The 20,259-nt window shown below is 38.4% G+C and overlaps 3 protein-coding genes across 10 annotated transcripts; all 3 read left to right on the top strand.

Moving 5' to 3' along the window:
- The first annotated feature begins 120 nt into the window (after positions 1–120).
- LOC103704150 (uncharacterized) lies at positions 121–7,249 on the top strand. Of its 3 annotated transcripts, none has more exons than XM_088703676.2 (6): positions 121–1,566; positions 1,795–1,937; positions 4,266–4,316; positions 5,584–5,805; positions 5,933–6,035; positions 6,442–7,249. In XM_088703676.2, the coding sequence occupies exons 1-6, from the start codon at positions 1,523–1,525 to the stop codon at positions 7,022–7,024; spliced, it is 1,146 nt and encodes a 381-aa protein (XP_088559802.2). In that variant the 5' UTR covers positions 121–1,522; the 3' UTR covers positions 7,025–7,249. The 3 variants fall into 3 exon arrangements, with proteins under 3 accessions (XP_088559802.2, XP_088559801.2, XP_088559803.2); XM_088703675.2 differs by having other exon boundaries at positions 121–1,556; XM_088703677.2 differs by having other exon boundaries at positions 1,477–1,608.
- A 1,256-nt stretch (positions 7,250–8,505) lies between these two features.
- LOC103704148 (transcription factor PCL1-like) lies at positions 8,506–15,652 on the top strand. Of its 5 annotated transcripts, none has more exons than XM_088703684.2 (4): positions 8,506–9,609; positions 13,247–13,281; positions 13,603–14,486; positions 15,005–15,652. In XM_088703684.2, the coding sequence occupies exons 1-3, from the start codon at positions 8,706–8,708 to the stop codon at positions 13,606–13,608; spliced, it is 945 nt and encodes a 314-aa protein (XP_088559810.1). In that variant the 5' UTR covers positions 8,506–8,705; the 3' UTR covers positions 13,609–14,486; positions 15,005–15,652. The 5 variants fall into 5 exon arrangements, with proteins under 5 accessions (XP_088559810.1, XP_088559806.1, XP_088559808.1 ...); XM_088703680.2 differs by having other exon boundaries at positions 8,507–9,609; positions 13,247–13,334; positions 13,443–14,486; XM_088703682.2 differs by having other exon boundaries at positions 8,507–9,609; positions 13,247–13,334.
- A 1,371-nt stretch (positions 15,653–17,023) lies between these two features.
- On the top strand, positions 17,024–20,107 carry LOC103704147 (Chaperone DnaJ-domain superfamily protein). Of its 2 annotated transcripts, XM_039125053.3 has the most exons (5): positions 17,024–17,569; positions 18,775–18,928; positions 19,210–19,242; positions 19,370–19,464; positions 19,621–20,107. In XM_039125053.3, exons 1-5 carry the CDS (start codon positions 17,219–17,221, stop codon positions 19,843–19,845), a joined length of 858 nt encoding a protein of 285 aa, XP_038980981.1. In that variant the 5' UTR covers positions 17,024–17,218; the 3' UTR covers positions 19,846–20,107. The 2 variants fall into 2 exon arrangements, with proteins under 2 accessions (XP_038980981.1, XP_038980982.1); XM_039125054.3 differs by lacking the exon at positions 19,210–19,242 and having other exon boundaries at positions 17,072–17,569.
- The last annotated feature ends 152 nt before the right edge of the window (positions 20,108–20,259 follow it).

A 20,259-nucleotide genomic window follows, 5' to 3' on the forward strand; every position in this document is an offset into this window, starting at 1 on the left:
TATTTAGCTTATGATATTCTGCATGGTTGGTTTTATGTATTGCTATATTGCAGCTGGTGTTTATGAAACTTGCCCAGGTGTTAATGCTTTTCTCTTATGCTTGTTTCGCCGGTATTTTCTTTTGAAAGTTCTTCTATTGAAACTTTTTCAAACTCTAGTTTGGTTTTGAAGTTAAAATTATTCGATTTCAAATGGTTTTAGGAAAATGCTGTAGCTTTCTTGTCACTCGCACACTAATGTGGCATGTCATGGTTTGGCCACTGTGCCATCCCAAGCTGATGACCTTACTGGGTGAGTAACCATTTAGGGTGTTCATTGATTATCCTCTTGAGCGGCTCAATGCATTTGGGGGTCTAAGATGAATTCATTGAGGGAGGTTTTTTTATCCATTGTCTTCGAAGCATATTTTGCAGTGGGCTGGCCTAAGATGAGCCTACCAGGGGAGGTTTTTTTTTATTATTTTTTATTTTGTTTTTGGTGGGACTGTTTCAGTTGCTTGAGTATTAAGCCAGCTTTGCTCTTGACTGGAATTTTGTTAAGAACCACCATGGGTAGCCAAGATCGTTCTTAAATTTATTGTGGGATCCCAAGGATGCAAAGATCTTCCTAGATAAACTAACTTCTCCATGGGTTTGTTCAATAAATTTTCCTACAATGTAGGTAAAGGTTTTTGAAGAATGAGGGAAAGAACTGCTCGAAAGTTACTAGAAACTCTATTCCGCCAAAACAGAGTTTTTGCTTAGAAGTTTGAGAGCTATGGAGCAAGGTTAAAACTAGCTGTCTTGGTACCATTATGCGTTATTTAATTCATATCTTGTTATAATAGAGGCAACGTGAGGCTAATAGCTTATGTTTCATAACTTAATCTCAAAAAATAATATTTTTAAATTGAAATCTTCATGCCAATTTGGAAAAAAAAATTATTTAATTTGTGTATGGTGACTTGAAAAGATCATAAAATTATAATCTTAATGGGAACTCATAAACAAGTAGCATTGCATTTCCACATAAGCTTATTCCAATGCTCATATATTATTAATTTTTAATGGTTTTGGAGGAGTTCCGTTAGCTGGCGTAGATCGGCGTTATGGGTACCCCCGTGAGGGAGAGACGGAGATCGTCAGATCGGACCCGGATGGAACTAATGGACCGTCAAGATTTGTGCCCGCTGAGGCGTGATGTCGCGGATGGATATTGATTGGGACATCATCATGTCCCTCGCTGACTGGCAGTATCAATCTGACGATCGTGGTCTTGGAAGTCAACGTTGAGCCGTATGATCTTGATCAAACAGTAGAAGTTCTCCACTCTCCCGAATTCGGGGAAAGGCGGTTTATTCGCCGCTATAAATCGGGACCCTTCTGCCGGCTTCGCTCCGCAGGGCAAAAAAACTAGGGTTTGATAGAGGGGAGAGAAGAAGAGATCGTTTCATCCGTTCCTAATTTGATTCTTCGCGAGTGATAAGAATCGATGGCGAACGATGGCTTGAAATGGGAGGGATTGCTTAAGTGGAGCCTCGGTCATGCCGATGGGACCAAACCCTCCCACAATCTCAGGTATTCTACAGTTTAATTCTTAACTTCCTATTCTTTAGTTTGAGGGTTTAAGGTGTACCGGATCTTCCTTGCTAATGTTTTTTTTTCCTCCTGTTCTTAGTTTTTCAAGTGGCTTTGGTGAAGATTAAAAATTGTTTTTTTCGACTTTCTAGAAAAACTTTTTACATCGATTGGTGTATGTTTGAGCTTTATATATATATATATATATAAATGTGTTGTTTTAATTGTTCGAGGTCAGTGAGGAGGATCGGAACTGGTTCATGGAGGCGATGCAAGCCCAGACGGTTGATGTTGTGAAACGAATGAAGGAGATTACTCTTGTTATGAATACTCCGGAGGACGTTTTGGAGGCTCAGGGCGTCACGCCAGAAAATATTGAAGGTATATTATATGCACCGAGCTTAATTGTCTTTTTTGTATGGATATTAGTTTCATTATTAAGTGCTCAACTCGTTGTGTCATAGTTTTGGTAGGTGAAGAGATCCCCTGAAGAAAATAGGAAAATAGATCTTAAGAATTTTAGCTAGTAGCTTGGGGCATTCATAAAGAACTTAGGGGTTTATCCACTTGGATTGAACCCTGGCTTTCCCCTTTTAGGTAGCGTTTGGCGGCCTAAATACGATCACCAAGGTGATCTTAGATCATTTGTGATCCTTATTCTAGAGTAATTTGATCCTCGATGATCTAAGATCATCGAGTTTGGTATGCTATATTCCAAGATCAGTGAATCAAGATCCTCAAATATCCACAAGTTACCTATTTGGTATTTCATGGGAATCAAGATCACTGATGATGTAATACCAAAACTATCCCTTATATATTTTATAAAAATATTTATTAATCATATGAAACATATTATTATAAATCATTAATATATTTGTTAATATATTAATTATTAATGTATTTCATAAAATATATTTTTTAATCTACAAATGATCAATCCTATAAAAAATATATTAATTGCTATCATAGAATTAATATTTTCATTTAGACATATAATATATTATTATCGTAATATTAGTATTTATTTTGGTTAGGAAGATAAGGTAAATAGAAATAATAAATTAAAAAAATTCATGATATAAATATAAAGTATAATAATATGTTTCTATCATAACTTAAAATTATAATTGAATAATAATATGGCAATAATATAATTGATAATATATTACAATATAATATATATATCATAAGTACAATATATGTAATATCAATATAATACAATGTATAGTATTAGTATAATATATTAGGTGCATCGATATGTCAATTTTTTTGCTGGACTAAGTTATATTTTTATCCTGAAATTTCAATCCAGAATCACTGCTTTAGAATGATCTTGGATACCGGACTTCAAGGATGTGTTTTCCATCATTGGGTTGGTTGGTGATTTGAGAAGTGGGGGTGATTTGGGATCACTACCATGTAGGATCACAATGATGCAACTAAATACAATGATCTTTTTACCTTCACCCACGTCACCTTTGATCTTGGGATAATCACCCCATACATGAGTCTGTTTGCATTGTCCAAAGTAATGGGCAACTGAACTACCAAAGATGAATGCAGAAAAAGAAAGTGAAAAACAAAGGTTACTGGAAGCAACGAGTTATTTTATCACATTTCTCTTCTTAACTTATCACAAGTTTTTAAGACTTCCTTTTCTTATGCTGATTCAACAAGAGATGATTGCTTACTACTTCCAAGGGCGTGCGGCCGGTTGTAGGTTTATCTTGGTATATTCTTAGCTCCAATTCATGAGCATGAAACATGCCAATTCTTTTATTTCTTAGAACATACATGATTCAGATGCAGTCATTTACACAAAGAAATTTAAATATTCTCTTTAATCAAAAAGAGTAAAAGAAAGCGGGTAAGAGTTTCATTTCTTTAAGATGGATGTAATTGAACATAATTTTGGTTGGCATCCCTTGCTTTACTGTATTTCTGATGGAAACATACTTTCTTTGTATTTGTGGAAGATCTAAGGTGATTTCTTCTCCGCTGTTCAACTAAAGGTTTGCTTCTTGTCTTTTGGTACACTTTCAAGAAGTAAATGAATCTAGAAAGTATTGACATATTCCCTAGAAAGGGAAGGTTGGTTGACTTATGGGCAGAAGTTTAGGACCTGAAAGGCCGGCAGATGTCTATTTTCACTTTTCTATTTTTGTAAAGGCTGTTTTCACCTTTCACTAGGGTCTAATTTGGAGAAGTTATAGTGAATTGTTTTATTTTATTTATTTCATGTTTAGCTTAAGGGAAATAGTAACATGTGGGAAAAGGAGTGCTCTTTATATGATGAAGGTAATAGAAGACAGGATCCTTTATATGTGCCGTTCATCATTTTCTTTCCATGAAGGCAGTAGAAGATACATGACTAAATTTTCTGTAAAGCTAGTGTCTGCTAATAGATGAGGATCAAAATCATTTTTTTTTCAAAAAAGATGAAGATCAAAATAATGTTCACTTTAAAAATCAATGACAACTGGGTGGCATTAGGTCTATTGGTTTATTTTATATTTAGTTTAGAGGGAACATCAAGTTTGAGATTGATCAAAATATGTTAGACATAACAGACATCCATGGGTGTTTAAAAATGTATGGCTTTAGTTTATTCATTTTATTCTGTATCTGCTACACCATTTATTGTTGTTTTCCTTTTTTCTCTTCATTTTCTTAGACAATCAATAACCATTTGACTCATTTCTGCAGACATGTTGGATGAGCTAGGAGAGCATGTTGAATCTATTGACATGGCTAATGGTAAATTTCTCATTGTCTTTTCTTCCCTTTCTGTACATTGTTTTCTTGTCTTTTTGTTTGTGTCTGCATGCGCATGCCTATTTGCATGCTTATGGGTGGATTGGTTAAACATGTGATAAGGTGCCTGATGTTGTTAGCTGTAACTTCTGTTCTCCCCACCTTTTTTTCCTTGTTTTCTTTAAGAAAGAAGACCAAATGATTAATAAGTAACTCTTATGTTGTCTGATCCTTGGTCAAATCTTCTTCCGTCTTGTAAGAATGTTACATTTGCATTTTTAAGTTGATGTTCTACATGTAATGCCTCGGCAATTCTTTATGGCACAAAATCTCTAAAATTCGTAATTACATATCCTGGTTAATTCACTTTATATTTCTTCGGTTCAAGAAATGTTAACATAATAGTGCCTAGCTGCCTTGTCTGATTAGCGATGATATCTTGTTCCAGTTCTTCTTGATGTGAATTGCTTTCACTATTTTGATTGTCGTATCTGACTGGTCAAAACCAGAGGCAAGATATTTAAATGCATCTCCAAACTTGAGGCAATAAAATTTTAGTGAATACCTACCCAGCACCCTGTCTTTTGTGATTATAGCTAATGCGAGATGATGAGTTCTCCCTAATATTGTATGGTCTGGGTAAACACCTAACCATAGATTAGCTGGTATATTGCTTTGGTGAATGTAAACTGAAGAGTCAGAGATTGTTCTAAGTTTTAGTCCAATCTGAATTATTTTTATGCAAATATTGAAATATGACATGACTCATCAGATTCTTGTTTTTACTTTTTTTAAAAAATATGAATCACCCTCAATTCAGAACTTATGAGGAGTGAAATTGATCAAGTAGAATCTAATTTCAGAGAATTTCTCAATGCACACAATCAACCAAATACATAAAACAGAAAAAGAAGCTGAAGAATATCCAATTCTTGTATGGAATGATTACAACTTATCCAATTATAGTGTGCAGAGAAGTAAAAGTGAGACTTGCTAATGCATAATTTAATTTTGTATTGTAACTGTTTTGCTGTGTTTGCTGCATATTTTTTCTGTTGCTATTTTCTGCGAAGAGTCTGTTCTCCTGAACTTTCTGCAGCCTCACATTTAGAATCCTGTATATTGTTTATGGAAACTTTGTTTTATGGGCTATTTTTAACTGAATTGTTCTGGGAGAGTGATATAGGCATCGCTAAGAACATCCAATTTTGAAAGTTTGGTCCTTTGAGGTTTGCTTATTCTCTATAGTACTTTTATATGAATGCAACAGATCTTCACTCGATTGGCGGTTTGGTTCCTCTACTTGGTTACTTGAAAAATTCTCATGCTGGTATTCGAGCAAAGGCTGCGGAAGTTGTGACTACCATTGTGCAAAATAATCCCAAGAGTCAACAACTTGTAATGGAAGCCAATGGACTGGAATCCCTCCTGTCAAATTTGACATCAGATCCTGATATAACTGTACGAACAAAAGCTCTTGGTGCAATATCCTGTAAGTACCTATCATTGTTCGTATTATGTTTTTTTTACTTAGAGCAGAACATAGAATTATTTGTTCGATTTCATTATATATGCATTTGCTAGAATGATAATTCAAAGCGTTCTCATGTGTTATTCAGCATTGATTCGGCATAACAAGCCAGGGATTGCTGCATTTCGTCTGGCAAATGGCTACGCAGCTTTGAGGGATGCACTGCGCTCAGAAAATGTCAGATTTCAAAGGTACCTCTCTTTGATCCTTTATCTACTTGGCTGAAGTATGTGGATATTAACTGAGTTGTTGGATGCACTGGGTATCATGAGTAGCAATAGACTTTTTTTCCCCAGTTAAGGGGAGCACCATGATAGAGATTTATATGATTAGTCATAATGGCGACTTAAACAGTGGGGTTAGAGAAGGTCAATGAGTTTGTGGATCTCGTGGTTGACTCGAAATTAGCTGTCCTTTATAAATGCGAACATCTCGGATCTCCATTAATTTAGAGAGACGTTGAATAAAATGGATTTGGTTCATAATCTGTTACCTTTGTGCTTGTGCTGATATTAGATATTCAATGTTTTTTTAACCACCCTTTCCCCTCTGAGCTTTATCTTTGTGTTTGTGCTTATAACCAAATTATTTCATCAGGAAGGCTCTCAATCTGATTCAGTACCTGCTCTATGAAAACAACTCAGACTGCAGTCTTGTTGCTGAACTTGGATTTCCTCAGCTCCTGATGCATCTAGCTTCCAGCGATGATTCAGGTGTGCGGGAAGCTGCTCTAGGAGGCCTTTTAGAGCTGGCTTGTTGCAGGACATCAGGAAATAGTAATGCATTACCTGAAGAAGATAAGCTGAGACAGGTACTCCAAAGCCGAATTGAGGGCATCAACTCTATGAACTCTGATGATCTTGGGGCTGCTAGGGAGGAGAGACACCTTGTGGACTCCTTGTGGAGCACATGCTACAACGAGCCATCCTCTCTTCGAGAGAAGGGTCTTGTCGTGCTTCCAGGAGAAGATGCATCTCAGCCGCCACCTGATGTTGCTGGGAAGCTTTTCGAGCCACCACTTCGAGCATGGGCAGCACAACCCATGGCACAGTGTTCAAACTCCACGAGTGACAACAAGGAGAGCCCGCTGTTACTAGGCCCTGGAGCTGTGGATGAGGGGTCTAGTGCACACCACGATGGCCCTATTTCAAATGGTGGAACACTGGAACCTCAAAGCTGAGGGATGGAATGTTGTCTTTATTAAGAATGTATTGCCGTTAGTGCAACGACATGTATAGAGGGCAACATTCGAGTTGTGTACAATAGTGTTAAAATGTACCTTGCTTCTCTTATCATTAGCCATCATCTTACCGAACAAAAATCAGCCTTCAAATGTTATGGAACAAAGTTATTTGTATGATGAACTCATAATGTTATTATTAAGCTGTAAGGGGTTTCTTGGTTCTTTTTTGAGTTCTGTCATGCCGCAGGAATTGGATGAAGTGAGATAGCGCGTGGGAGATGATGGCTGTGATTGTATTTGATGGTGATTATTTTGTTATAGTCAATTTGGTTGTTATTTATTATAGTTATTATATTGATAAATATGCTCATCTCCTTTCTTTCTCCCGAAAACAGAGAATGCATGGTGTATGCTATAGGCTAGCACTCGGCATGTATATTGCGAGTAATAGTGCTGTGATTATTTTATATTATCAATCCTCTGCCCCGATCCATTTTTCTCTCGGGTATTTAGAGCACCGGCTCTGACTTGGTTTGGTATTCCTGGCGCCAAGTCAACTCGATTCCCCCTGCGAGCAGGATTGAATGGAAATAGAAAAGAATTGTATTTGAGCAGGGAGTTGTGTGTGTTTGTGTTTGTGTTTTTTTTCTTCTTCCTTTTTTTTGTGGTTTTTGGAGAAAGGGACGGTAAACCCACCCATGGATTTCGTGAGGATCATGAAAAAATCGAGGTTGAAGTACAAAAGTTTCAAGGGCTGCAAAGAAAAAGTAGCAGCAATCAGGGGAAACATAGGATGGTCGATGGAGCCTTGATTCCTTTTCCCAACGAGTTGAAGCCTCTGTAACCGGAAAGGTGGTGAAGCATGGTAGTCCTCAGGCTTTATTATTAAATATAATGTTGTTTTTTCAGAATTATTTTGATGTCTTGCCAATAATAATTGATGGTCAAGAGATTATTCTAAATTTATTGCCATCTGACCTCGGATTTAAACTACATTTACTTTTAGATAGTTTTTGAATAAAATTTATTTAAAATTTAATATTTTTTGTGCTCATATCCGTCCTATAATCCTTCTAATTGCCACCAATAAGAGCCTCTAGCGTGTGGGTTGATAATGTTGGTGGAGGAGTTCCATAGTTGACCAACTTCATATCGTGTGTTTTGGTCCGAGGGTGGTGCAAAGCCGATCATATTCATCTACCAAAAAAAAAAAAAAAAGCCGATCATATATCCGGTTTTCGAGACCTTGAGGCAGGAGGATTTTTTTAAATGGATAATTTGGATTAAGGGAAGGAATTTGTTCCGATAATGCGGTCGATGAACGAACGAGAAAAAAAAAAATCGCGAGTATTAAGAAAGGGAAAAGCTTTGCGGTATCCTCACCCGGCTGGGCGTAAAATGGATGATAATCTAATAATCTATCAAATGTGCTCAAATCCGGTTTGGCGCTCATTCCGGGTACGCAAAAAAGTAAAAGCGAGCGAAAATATCAACGGAAGCCCGTCACGTGTACATTTGGAAACGCTGACAGCGAATCCAAAATCATAACTTAAACTACATAAAAATTCCCAAACTAAAAAAATCCCTCGGAATCTGAGACCTCCCAAAATATCCAACCCACCCACCTTCATCGATCGATCAAACCCTAATAATTCCTCAACCATCCTTCTCACCGCGGATGGGGGAAGAAGCCGATTCCAAGGACTGCGACATGGTGGCCGGAGACGGCGAAGGAGACGAGGGGCGAGTCCTCGAGTGGGAGGTCGGCCTCCCGAGCGCCGACGACCTCATCCCGTTGTCCCAGTCCCTGATCTCGCCGGATCTCGCCTATGCCTTCAGCATCGCGCCGGAGCCCGCCCGCACCTTGCTCGACGTCCACCGCGCCTCCCAGAGCACCGTCTCCAGCCTCCGTCGCCACCCCACCTCCTCCTCGGCTGCCGCTGCCCTCAATTTCTTCTCTCCCTTCCCTTCTCTCTCCTCCGTTGTCGCCGATGACCCCGTCGTCCTCGATGGCGAAGGAGACGACGCCGAGGATGGAACCACCGCCACCGTGTCTACCGCCGGCGAATCCTCCTGCGTCCCTCCGGAGAATTCCGGCGACGACCACTCCAGCCGGTCCCTGAAGCGGCCCCGCCTGGTCTGGACCGCGCAGCTCCACAAGAGGTTCATCGACGTTGTCTCGCATCTGGGGATCAAAAACGCGGTGCCGAAAACCATCATGCAGCTGATGAACGTGGACGGGCTGACGAGGGAGAACGTCGCGAGCCATCTCCAGAAGTACAGGCTCTACCGGAAGAGGATGGAGGGGATTCCCGGCGTGGGCCTGCCCCCGTCCGACCATTTTCCTCACGAGCCTCCGTCACAGACGCTGATGCCGATGCCATATGGTGTCCCGCCGCCGCCGGTCCCGATGCCGGTCTTCGGCATTTCATTCCACCCCGGACATAGCGGTGCCAAGGAGATGATGCCGGTCGTTAGCCGACACCAGGCCGCTGGGGCTTATCATGGATTTGTTTCGCATCATCCGAATGGAGGAGCGATTGGGGACCAGCAGGGGGACTGGTCTGCTGGGAACAAGTCTGGTTCGATTGTTTTCCATCCACATGCTATATCTAATGATAAGTAATTGTAAATAGAAATTAAATCGGTACATCTAAGGGAAGCAAATGCTTCTCTCGATCCTTTATATTGCTATGATCGTTCAATACAAAGCATGAATTTGAGCTTTTACGAGCTTGGCTTTAGGTAACCCACGAGAGGTTTCTAAAACCTCAATACCGATAAAGTACCTCAACTCACCAAGATCTTTCATTCTGAACTGTTTTTGAAGGTGTGACTTAAGAGATGAAATTCCCAATATATCATCTCCTGGTTTCATAATGTTATCAACATAGACTAACAAAATAACCATATATGAACTATTCAAGAATTTTGCTGTTTGATATTGATTTAGGAAGCATAACTCACATTACATAGTTTGATAGGATTAGAAAGCCCATATTCTTGTGGTTTCAGTTTTCATGTGCTTTATTACCTCAAAAACCATGATGTCAGCCTTATTAAATTTGGTAGGCTGTGTTAGGGGGAAAAAATGCAGTTTTTTTTTTCATGTTTATCTATTGACATGAGATGCGTGGCCTTTTGGCCTTTGTTGCTTCATCCTTTCTCATCCCAGCTGTATAGACTGCAGATCTGTATTTCCCACTTTGGTGTGTTATGTTACCCTTTTCTCTTGAAACTGCAAACACTATGCCTTTGATGTTGTCAAAGTTGTGACCAACTATCTTCTCATGGATTTACTGATTTTGCATTGATGGAGCTGTGATGTTGTCGACAAACTTCTTTCAGTGCCACTTGATATGTGGTGATTTTTCTTTTTATTCATTCGATCTTTACTTATTGCATCATCTTAATTTGGAGTACTTGTGCTACATTCTTAATGCCTCTAGTCTTTGGCCATTTACCTTTCAATCCCTTATATTCTGGTTTGGTTTATGATCCTTAATTGCACACATGTTCTTGCCTTGATCTTATGTCTAATAAACTTTGTCAGAAATCTAGTTTCGAAATTTCTCTCCAGTTTTTAATTGCCCACTACGATCCTGCCACTTATTTGGCCAACTTTTCTTCTGTTTGTTTTTGTCCTAGTCTCTGTTCCATAGTTTGTTTCAAGTTGCTTGTTTGCCTAGTGCGGAACTCAAAATATATAAGCTGTGTTTTATGGAACAATCAATTTTCACCAGGTATCTCTGTTTTTTCCCAAAAAGAGAAATTACATCTGATTCCTGTAGGACAGTTTGGATGGATTTGAAAGTTCTTTGCCAACCATTTCATTGAACAGCTGCGTCATGCCCATTTCTCTGAATTCATCTGCTCTGCCTTGGGCATTATTTCTTCTCCTTGCTTGAAGCATTGGTAGGAATATCTTCTCTTCGCTTTTTAAGTAAATTGCATTCTTCCTACTCAATATTTGGTTAGATGGTTTATAAACATCAAATGAGATTTAATTTATACACATGTAAAATTCAATATGTGACCCTTAAGTGATGTTCTTGTACATTGACATTATTCGAAATCCATAATTTAGTCTAGGCTTCATTTCTTCTTTATCCTGTGGAGATATGAATGTTGCAGTGGAAATTCTTGGCTTATTCTTGTCTGTCATGGCTCAATATTCAATTCATTTTGTACTTGCCATTTCCTTGGACCTAATCACCATAAAGAAGACTACCAGAATACTTTGGTATTGATACTTTCTACATTTCACCTGTGTGACTGTGTTTGGATTGGTTACTTTTTATTATTTTGCTCCTATCTTTTTCTTTAATTTTTGTTCTTTTTTTTCCTGCCAAATGTCTACAAAAATTGCATAGCTTGCAACTTTGGTCAACTCCAGACTGGAGTTCTTCTAAAATAATTACTTGGGAAACTCCTCTTGCAAAAATATAAGTTGCTACACCATTTTAACTCAGTCTTCTCTCCCTCTTTCCTATGCACCAAGTTCGATCACTTTCAGGCCTGGCAACATCTAATGCTCTGTGATCATTGTCTCACTTGGTGTCATGTTCATTGTTGCTAATATAAGGTTTTGCAGGTAAGAGTAAATATCATAATGAGAAGGCTGTTATAGTTAATATGGAGAGATGAGCAACAACTAATCTCTAAAAACCTAAATTTCTTGGGTAACTTTCCTTTAAGTTTACTTTGTAATATAGTTGACGAGAAAAGTTTTAGCATATTGGTGGACTTTTTGATGCATTACTTGTGTGTTAGTGATCTGGCAGACTTTATATCCTTGCTAAATGGGTCCATGGCTTCCACACCTCCCTCTTAGATTGTCTAAATCAATCTTATCTGTAACTGTTTCTTTTCCATTTTCATATTTTTTAGAAAACCATACATGTAAGAGCAAAAAAAATTGACAGCTTATGATACTAGTACAGTTAATTATGTAATGTTCTTAGTCCTTTCAGTTTTGTGCATAATTCACTTAGCTCTTTCATTTTTTTATCATGACCAAATCTGATTGTTCAATCATGACTGTTTTTCTGGACTGTAATTGTATGTGCTTCAAAATATTGTTTAAAATCTCTGGATTGAAACCACTCAAAATTTGTTTCCATTACGTCCCCTGTATATCATAATTCTGATAATGGTCCTCTTCATTGATATGTTACGAGATGTTAAAAAAACTTTTGATTTTTGATATGAAAGAGAAGATGCCAAGTAAACGTGCATAAGTTGGTTTTGTTGCCTATAGCTTTCCTTAAAAAGGATCTTGAAAAAAAGAATGTTTGCCTATAGCTAAGATTTCTGAACCTGGATGGATGGATTGACATAAAGAAGACAGCTTAGTCCAATTGTTGCTATTCAGTGTTCTGGTTGACTTACCTGTATCCTCCATTATTTTTCTTAGTACAGTGCTTCAGGGCGCCCATTATGCACCAACAAAAAGTTCATTGTTCATATGCACATAAGGGGAGTTCTGTAGCATTACCCCTTTTTTTAATTGTGCCAAAGTGACTTTTTGTCTGATAATGACTAATGAGACGTCCTGAAGATGGGCTGTGGCAACTTCTATTATTTGCAGCTTCTAATTATTGAAAGCAATAACTTCATTCCAAGTCACTGCTTGAATAGGAAATATAATAAAGTAGATACCATATGTCGATCAGTGCTGCCTGCATTTCTGAGGTTTAGAGAGGTTTATATGCCTGTGTGGTTGTAAAATTGTCAAACAAAGAATAGGGATATGGTACATAAGTGGCAAATCTTTGCAAAATTTTAGAATCAATCTTTTACTTTGTGAGCTACTATTGGTTTCAGGATTATCTTTTCTTCTTCTTTTTTTTTCCCTTTGCTTAGATGATTATGAATATGGTTTCAAAAGTCCAACTTGATTGGTGCTGTATACCCAGTCATGACTGGTTCATACACTGGGTGTTTCTAAGCCCCAACAAGTCCCTGAAAATTAAAGGGCTAAAGTCAGGTGCTCTGATGACAATGGTTCATCTCTGCTTATTTCAGTTTTAAGAAGTTTGATCCAGTAGGGTGGTAGGTGGCCATACCAGATCATATTTAGAATGCTTGGTGTGCGTTAACTCATTTCTATCCATTTGGACTATCTTTGATTATTCTACACTACTTCTGTAAGTAACTTTTGTTCCCTCATTTTATAAGCTCTAAGATGATTCTGATTTTTAAGGTTTTTCCTCTCAGGTGTTGATGCTGGTCTCTGCTTCAGGTCCCAACAGGTATCTTCTTAGATTGCTACCTTTCGGCGCGCCATTCATATCAACTAACTAGTGTAAGCAATAAGCTCATTTGATCGCACCTTTATAGGCTAGATTTTAAGAACTGATTTTCCATCAGGGAAGTCAATTTAACAAAGACAATGTTGCATAACTAATAACAGTAATCGGCATAACTAGAAACTGAAAATACTCTGGGGATACATCTATAAAAGCCAACAGACTATATCTACTACTGCAACTGCAAACAAGCTGGTGTCACATCTCTTATCTTGGAGGAGGGCAGAAGGTGATTAGATATCGTGATGCCCTGCACATGTTCAGGCTTGAAGAGTCATCATAGGCGAAACTGTAAGCTCGCGGGCATATGGACTTGAAGATATGGGAGAAAAGCGTCGGCTTGCAACTCCTTGGAGAGCCATAGTTCCCAGTGCAGCAGTACTCATCTTTCTGCAGAGCCAAGCATGCGCTCTTGCATCCCACCACCTTCCCCTGCTTCAGCACTGCAAAGTTTGAAGGACAGATCATATTCAAGTCCACCTCACAGCCTGCCACACCGCACCCGATCCCTCCACCAATCGGGGACATTGTGACTGGAAGATTGAAGCCGTCGACCAAACTCACGTCATAGTAGTGAAGGGGGGATTTGGCAGTTCCGAATGTCATCTCGACAACCGTGCTGGGTGGCGTGCTGCCTACGCCCTTGCAAAGCAGTGCGCCGCTGCAGTCCCCAGTGTCACAGAAGCCTTTCCCTTGTTCATCAAAGAAACAGCCTTGCCTGCCCCATATCCTGCCTGACCATCCAGTGGGCACCGGAAAGACTGCTTCCTCGCCGACGCCGAGGTGGAAGCCACCGTCTTCTGGGGAGGGGTTGCCTGAGCTGCCAAGAATGCCGGGCCACACACTGTGGTTGCAGTTGTTTACCACAATGATTTGGATCTCACCTGCAACTGAGGAGAAACACAATTGAATTAGATACTACAGCTGTGAGCATGCAATCAAAGGTTTTGTTGATCCGAGTCTTACATGATAGAGAGATGGAGAGGCAGAGGCAGAGGAAGAAGAGATGTGAGCTGGAAGCTGGCATTTTTCTCCCTCTTTGATTTTCTGAAGTTATGGTATGATATGGATCTTATATTAGCCTGGAAGCTGATTTCGTTATCATGAAGCATGCTACAACTGCCTTAACGGTTTTATAAAGTGGACAGGCATGTTCCTATACTACCATTGCGCTTGCTTTTCCTTTCGTTCTTTAATTATTTATTTTCTTACTTTTACTTTCAACTTTTCCCCCAGTTTTAAGCTTTGCATATATTCCTTGCTTGGGGTTGGGTTTGGGTTTGTTACCTCTATGGTTCTCGGTATATGAAGTAAAAGCCCATGTCATGAACTGAAAGGAAATGTTGATCCCTTGCTTTAGGGGTTTTAATAATTGATCTTAGAGCTGCCTGTTTCTTAAATATGTGGTCATGCATTGCTTTCTTCAAATTTTTTTGAAGCCATCAGGATTTTTTTTTTAGAAAAAACAGAGAAGGTAGAGAAGTCAAGATATGTTATGGTATTTTTTTCTTAAAAATAAAAAGAATATTGGTGTAGTATGTTCCATGTCCACGACCATTGTTCAACCAAGAAATAAGAGCCTACCATGAAAACATGTTAAAAAATAGGTCCGGCTACTTGCAGTCCATGTTAGCATCTTTATTAATCCTGTATTGTTGATCTGCAGGATTGCTTGGGATTAAGAAGAGGGAAGTGCGTTAAACTTGTATATCGACCCTGTTATTGTGGAAGCCTTAAACCTTTCTCTGATGAAAATAAAAGATTTGTTCTATGTACGAGATGAAGCCTCTCGGACGTCAAGTATCAACATTTTGGTGATTTATTTGGGGCCTTAATGCCTGCTTTGGCCCCAGCGGTTTGGCAAAAACTGAGGTCTGAGTCGAAACTACGGCGCATAGAGCTAGAGCCCTTGTTCCGGATAGAATCTACGGTACGTAAAGCATCTAGCTGCCAAGAAATTTGAAACAATCGAAAATTACAACTGTAAGAATTCGGAAAAAAATATGCAGAGAATTTTTAGCCGTCTGCCTTTCTAATTTAACCTCTTCTACATTTCTAGAAAAGGTGAATGGAAATAATGGTTTCTAGAATTGGCAAATATGTTTTCTAGTTCTCCATGTTATTTGTGGAGTAAAGAAAATATTATGGATGAGGATATCTATATCAAAATTTTATATTGCAAAATGTTCATCTCTATCCGGACTAGGTCATTTGAAGATCAATACATCAATTAAGGCGTTGAGCAAACGGCTCCTTGCGATGGAAAGGATGAATTAGTTTGGCGGGCCCGATTTGTACATGTGAAATGTGTATCTTGAATAGATAAGAAGGCAGGGGAGTGCAGCGTTTTTCAGGTTATGCATGTATACCAAGAGGCGAACAGGGTTGCAAACTAGACTGCTAGCCCAGCATTCCGAAGAGGTCATCAGGGACTTTTTTCTCCATTTTTGGGCCTCTTCGGAATGCATTAGGGAGTTTTTTCTCCATTTTTGGGCTATTTTTTCACTTGTGATTCTGTTAGCTCCATCTATCCTGAAGTTGGGTGGTCAGCTATTGTACTTAAAAAAAAGAGGAGAAGAAGAAGAAGAAGAAGAAGAAGAAGAAGGGGGAAAGAAAAGCTGCTCCACCCTCTTCAAAATTCTAAAAAAGTTAAATTAATTAGGGAAAAAAAAGACCCTCTTCAAAATTCTAAAAAAGTTAAATTAATTAGGGAAAAAAAGAAGAAGGAAGGAAGGAAGAAGAAGGGGGAAAGAAAAGCTGCTCCACCCTCTTCAAAATTCTAAAAAAGTTAAATTAATTAGGGAAAAAAAATCAAGTATGCCACAACATGAATTTCTAACTAACTACATTTTTCTTTCCTAATCCCACCATAAAAAATATAAATCTTTTCTAAAATTCTGCTGAAGTAAAGCTTTTATAATTTCTCACTTATCCAAAAATATATTAATTTTTAAAATAATATACAATAATATATTTTAATATAAAAAACATATTATTAATATATTAAAAAATATAATAATATATTAATACAATATATTATTAATTCGAGGTTTGTGTATGTGAAATATCATGTGCGTAGCATAGATCTACATTAAGGGCTCGTTTGGTTCGCAGGAAAACGAGGGGGGAAAGTGTGGTCAACGGGAAAGTAATGAAATGCCTCTTGTTTGGTTGGAGTTTTCAAAGGAGAGAGATGGGAAAGTGGTATTCCTATGGGAATATGATTCCCACATTTCATGGAAAAGTCTTTCCCATGAGAAACATGGGAAAGTTACTTTCCCATGAGGTAGGAATCACTCCTTTTTTATTTTTTCCCAAAAAGACCCTTCAGCATTAAAGAAGCATTAAAGAGGCATTAAAGACCTAATTTTTATTAAGGGCATAATAGGAATTATATATAACTTTCCTAGGAAAGTGGATGGTCAACCAAACATAAGCACTTTGGAAATTAGTCACTTTCCCATGGTTAACCAAACATGTCAAAAGTACTTTCCTAGGTATCCTCTTTCTAGGAATCTGATTCCCAGGAATCATATTCCTAGGAGGGAAAATACTTCCCGCGAACCAAACGAGCCCTAAGAAATTGAAAAAGCATGTGTGTTCCACATGTAGAAAAATTGATCCTATCAAATTGTAAACGGAGCGTCTGCAATTGTTGGCCCAATAACGCCAAGGCTATGTACTCAGATTAGCATTCTACTTTTATGATTAAGGACGTTGGTTAATTAGCTAATAAATTTGGGACCGCATAAGCTATGAAATATTCTCTCAAACTGAATTGATCCTGTGGTCGGTATGTGTTCATCGAAAACCTATCCATGGCTGCGTTGTTAAGACCGAACAGTCTTATCATATATCCCATGGCTGTCTCTTTGAGAGGATGAGGCCGCCTCTCTCCACCCATCCCTCCTCTCCCCCCTTCCGTCTTCAACACCCTCTCTTCTTGCTCCCTCCTCCCACCCTCTTCCCCAAATTCTCCATCCCTGCCCGCTCCTATGAGGCCTGCTCTCACTTCTCGCCCCCGTCCCCGCACCCAAGAACAAGTCTTGGTTGGAGCCCTCCGAAGAGGAGGCGGGAGGCGAGAAGGCGCACCACCTATTCGACGGTGAGATCGAGCCGGAGGGAGTCGCCTTACGAGGTATTGGGCGTGTCCCCATCCGCAACCCCTGGCGAGATCAAGAGGGCTTACCGGAAGCTCGCCCTCAAATATCATCCCGATGTTAACAAAGAGGTAAGGCTTCCAATTCCCTCTTTTTTCTTACTTACAGTTCACCTCAACAACTTCTTTAGATTCTCCTAGAGAGCCTTGGATTCTCGATTCCTGGAAAATCTTTTTACTCACTCTCCCTTGCATCTGCCTGTTTCGTTCCGATGCTAAGATTTTTTATGCGAATTGGTGAAATTGGTTTTTTTAGTTGCTTTATAGAACTTTGGCAAGATTTCGTTATATCTATTATGATTCTTGTTTTCTCGAATTTTAGGAAAGTTCATCATATATACATATATATATATACATATATCATCCAGTGTGATGCAAGAGCTGATGATAAAAAATGTTAACTGTTCAGTAATGTTATGGAAAAATTTACATTATGCTAAACAACAGTTAGCAAATAGGACCTAACAGTTGCTAATCGTGTCAGCAATTCGATGGTTAACCTGCAAAAGCCAATGAACCGGAATGGTAACATGTACATCCACTGGACTATGGAGCATATCTAATCTCTCTTGCTGTCTGTATATTGTTCCCTTGTTCTCATGATTACTTTCTGAAGGCAACTTTTTTGTGTAATATATTTAACGTTTTTTATAATTTTACTTCATAAGTTCGTCTGGTGAATTGTTTAAAGCTGACACCATTTTGTTCTGTTGAGCAGGAAGCATCATCCAAAACTGAGACTAGACCTCCATTAGTGCTAGTATTATTGATACAGATGTTTTGACTTCTTTATGGACAATGTTTCCTACATCCTTGTCTACTTTAGATCTCACTTAGTGATAACAAAAGATCTCTTAAAAGAGAGTGTTAGTTCCGTAAAACTTGAATACAGTTGCCAGACACTAAAGAGGAAACTGCAAATATATGCATTGTTTTCAGACGTGTGCTACCTGCATGTTAACCTCCTCTAAAAAAAAATAACTCACTTGCCACGGCTGTCTCATCCTTCTGGATCATAACAAATGCTGTTTTCTTCTAAAAAGGCATGCGATGTGCTTGAAAGTTTTGGTACCATATATTCATTTTTATTGTTTTGCTAAAAAATTGTTTCTCTATTTTCTATTTTTCGTTTCTAGTTTTATTTTGACGAGACCCGTGAGTTACTAACTTGCTGGAAAGACTTAAGGTAATCATACTATACTAGATAAGAGACGTAATGCTTTGCCTTATCATGTTGATTATTTTACTGATATAGTTCTATATTGACTGTGATATAGGCAAATGCTCAAGAGAAATTCATGCGAATTAAGCATGCATACAATACCTTATTGAATTCAGAATCAAAGTTCAAGTATGGCAGTTACAGTTCAGATTATTCGAGAACAGCTGAAAGGAACAGCAGTACCCCAGAAGAAGAATTTTATGGCTTTGGTGCGAATCTTGGCTTCTGAAAAGTTGTCTGGAAATTTGCTAGATCCAAATTTAATTATATTACCTTAATTTTTTTAATTATTTTCCCGATATTGGATAAGGAGTTATTTATAGAAAGTAGTCCTTTTTCCTTTGCAGCATCATCATGAACACCATGATTTTTTTTTTCAATAAGTTTGCCGTCATACTTTAAAAATATGGTCACTCTATTAGCACTTCCTTTAGGATGTGTTATCCTCATAATTAATTGGAAGTCCTTATATAACCCATTTATTCTGCAGGCAATTTTTTGAGAGATGTTCAAATATCAATAGGTAGATTTTTCTCCTGCAGGAAACTGTGGCTTGAACATGTTATTCTCGCAGTTTTAGTTGATCAATCTTTTTCTTTCTACAAAAGAGCCAATTTTCCTTGAAGATAACCAGAACCTTGATGTTGCAGCGGATTTCTTTCGTGATCTACAAGCAGAATTTCAAAACTGGGAAGCAGGCATAAATTCAGAAGAGAAACCCAAGAGTCTGTGGGAGGAACTGGCAGTAAGTTCCAATCTGATAAACATTGTGCAATTATAAAATATGAAGTAATCCTTGTCCCTGCCTACCGAACATATTCCTATGCAATTAAAACAGAAAAAGCATTCGTTTGCTCTGAACTTGAAATTTTCATTATATATTCATCACTGTATGTTTCAGGACATTGGTGAGGAGTTTGTCGAGTTCTTAGAGAAGGAGCTCAACATCAACGATTCAAATTCTGAAGAAGAGAGTGGTGGTGATGACTCGCCGAAGGAAAACTCGTATACAAAGCCTAGGGAAGATAAAAGGAAAGATGGAAGCCAAAATGCAGGCAGTATCGAGAACAGCATCGATGAAATTGAAGCTGCTCTTGCTCAATTGAAAAAGGAGTTGGGACTCTAGTGGCATTCTCTGGAGTCACCTTTGAAGCATCTTCGTGGTAAAGAAGGAATTCCAAGGGAAAGACTTCCTCACCCATGATGAGTTTAGAGATATTGCTCGGAACAAAGCTGATGCCCAATCTTTTGCTCAAATGTCCACTTCCGGATGCCTTATGATTTTGCCAAAGCATAACAAATAATAGTGCATCTGCATTTCTTATATTGACAATATTCATGTAAATTCTTTTACAAATTGTACCATCCACTTCCACTTCCACTTCCAAGTTTTCGTTGACATGACTCATGTACCCGAGAATCCCAGTCCGCCTAAAGTTGTAACAAAAAGTTATTATTATCAAAATCATTTCTTTCAAAAAAAATATTGGTATCATTCCTAGTGTTACCTGGCTTTGAACATTATAGAGCATATGTAGAT

Source organism: Phoenix dactylifera, chromosome 8, assembly GCF_051530095.1.
Source record: "Phoenix dactylifera cultivar Ajwa chromosome 8, Ajwa_hap1_PhDact_Kaust_v1.1, whole genome shotgun sequence".
Lineage (NCBI taxonomy): Eukaryota > Viridiplantae > Streptophyta > Magnoliopsida > Arecales > Arecaceae > Phoenix > Phoenix dactylifera.

Excerpts from the sequence above, each read along its gene's own strand:
- LOC103704150 (XM_088703675.2), top strand. The coding sequence starts at position 1,471 with ATGGCGAACGATGGCTTGAAATGGGAGGGATTGCTTAAGTGGAGCCTC. Across the intron at positions 1,557-1,794 it reads AAACCCTCCCACAATCTCAG|TGAGGAGGATCGGAACTGGT; the intron begins GTATTCTACAGT and ends GTTCGAGGTCAG. Across the intron at positions 5,806-5,932 it reads AGCTCTTGGTGCAATATCCT|CATTGATTCGGCATAACAAG; the intron begins GTAAGTACCTAT and ends TGTGTTATTCAG.
- LOC103704148 (XM_088703680.2), top strand. The coding sequence starts at position 8,706 with ATGGGGGAAGAAGCCGATTCCAAGGACTGCGACATGGTGGCCGGAGAC. Across the intron at positions 9,610-13,246 it reads GTCTGCTGGGAACAAGTCTG|GTGTTGATGCTGGTCTCTGC; the intron begins GTTCGATTGTTT and ends TTTTCCTCTCAG.
- LOC103704147 (XM_039125053.3), top strand. The coding sequence starts at position 17,219 with ATGAGGCCGCCTCTCTCCACCCATCCCTCCTCTCCCCCCTTCCGTCTT. Across the intron at positions 19,243-19,369 it reads AGATGTTCAAATATCAATAG|CGGATTTCTTTCGTGATCTA; the intron begins GTAGATTTTTCT and ends TTGATGTTGCAG. Across the intron at positions 19,465-19,620 it reads GTCTGTGGGAGGAACTGGCA|GACATTGGTGAGGAGTTTGT; the intron begins GTAAGTTCCAAT and ends TGTATGTTTCAG.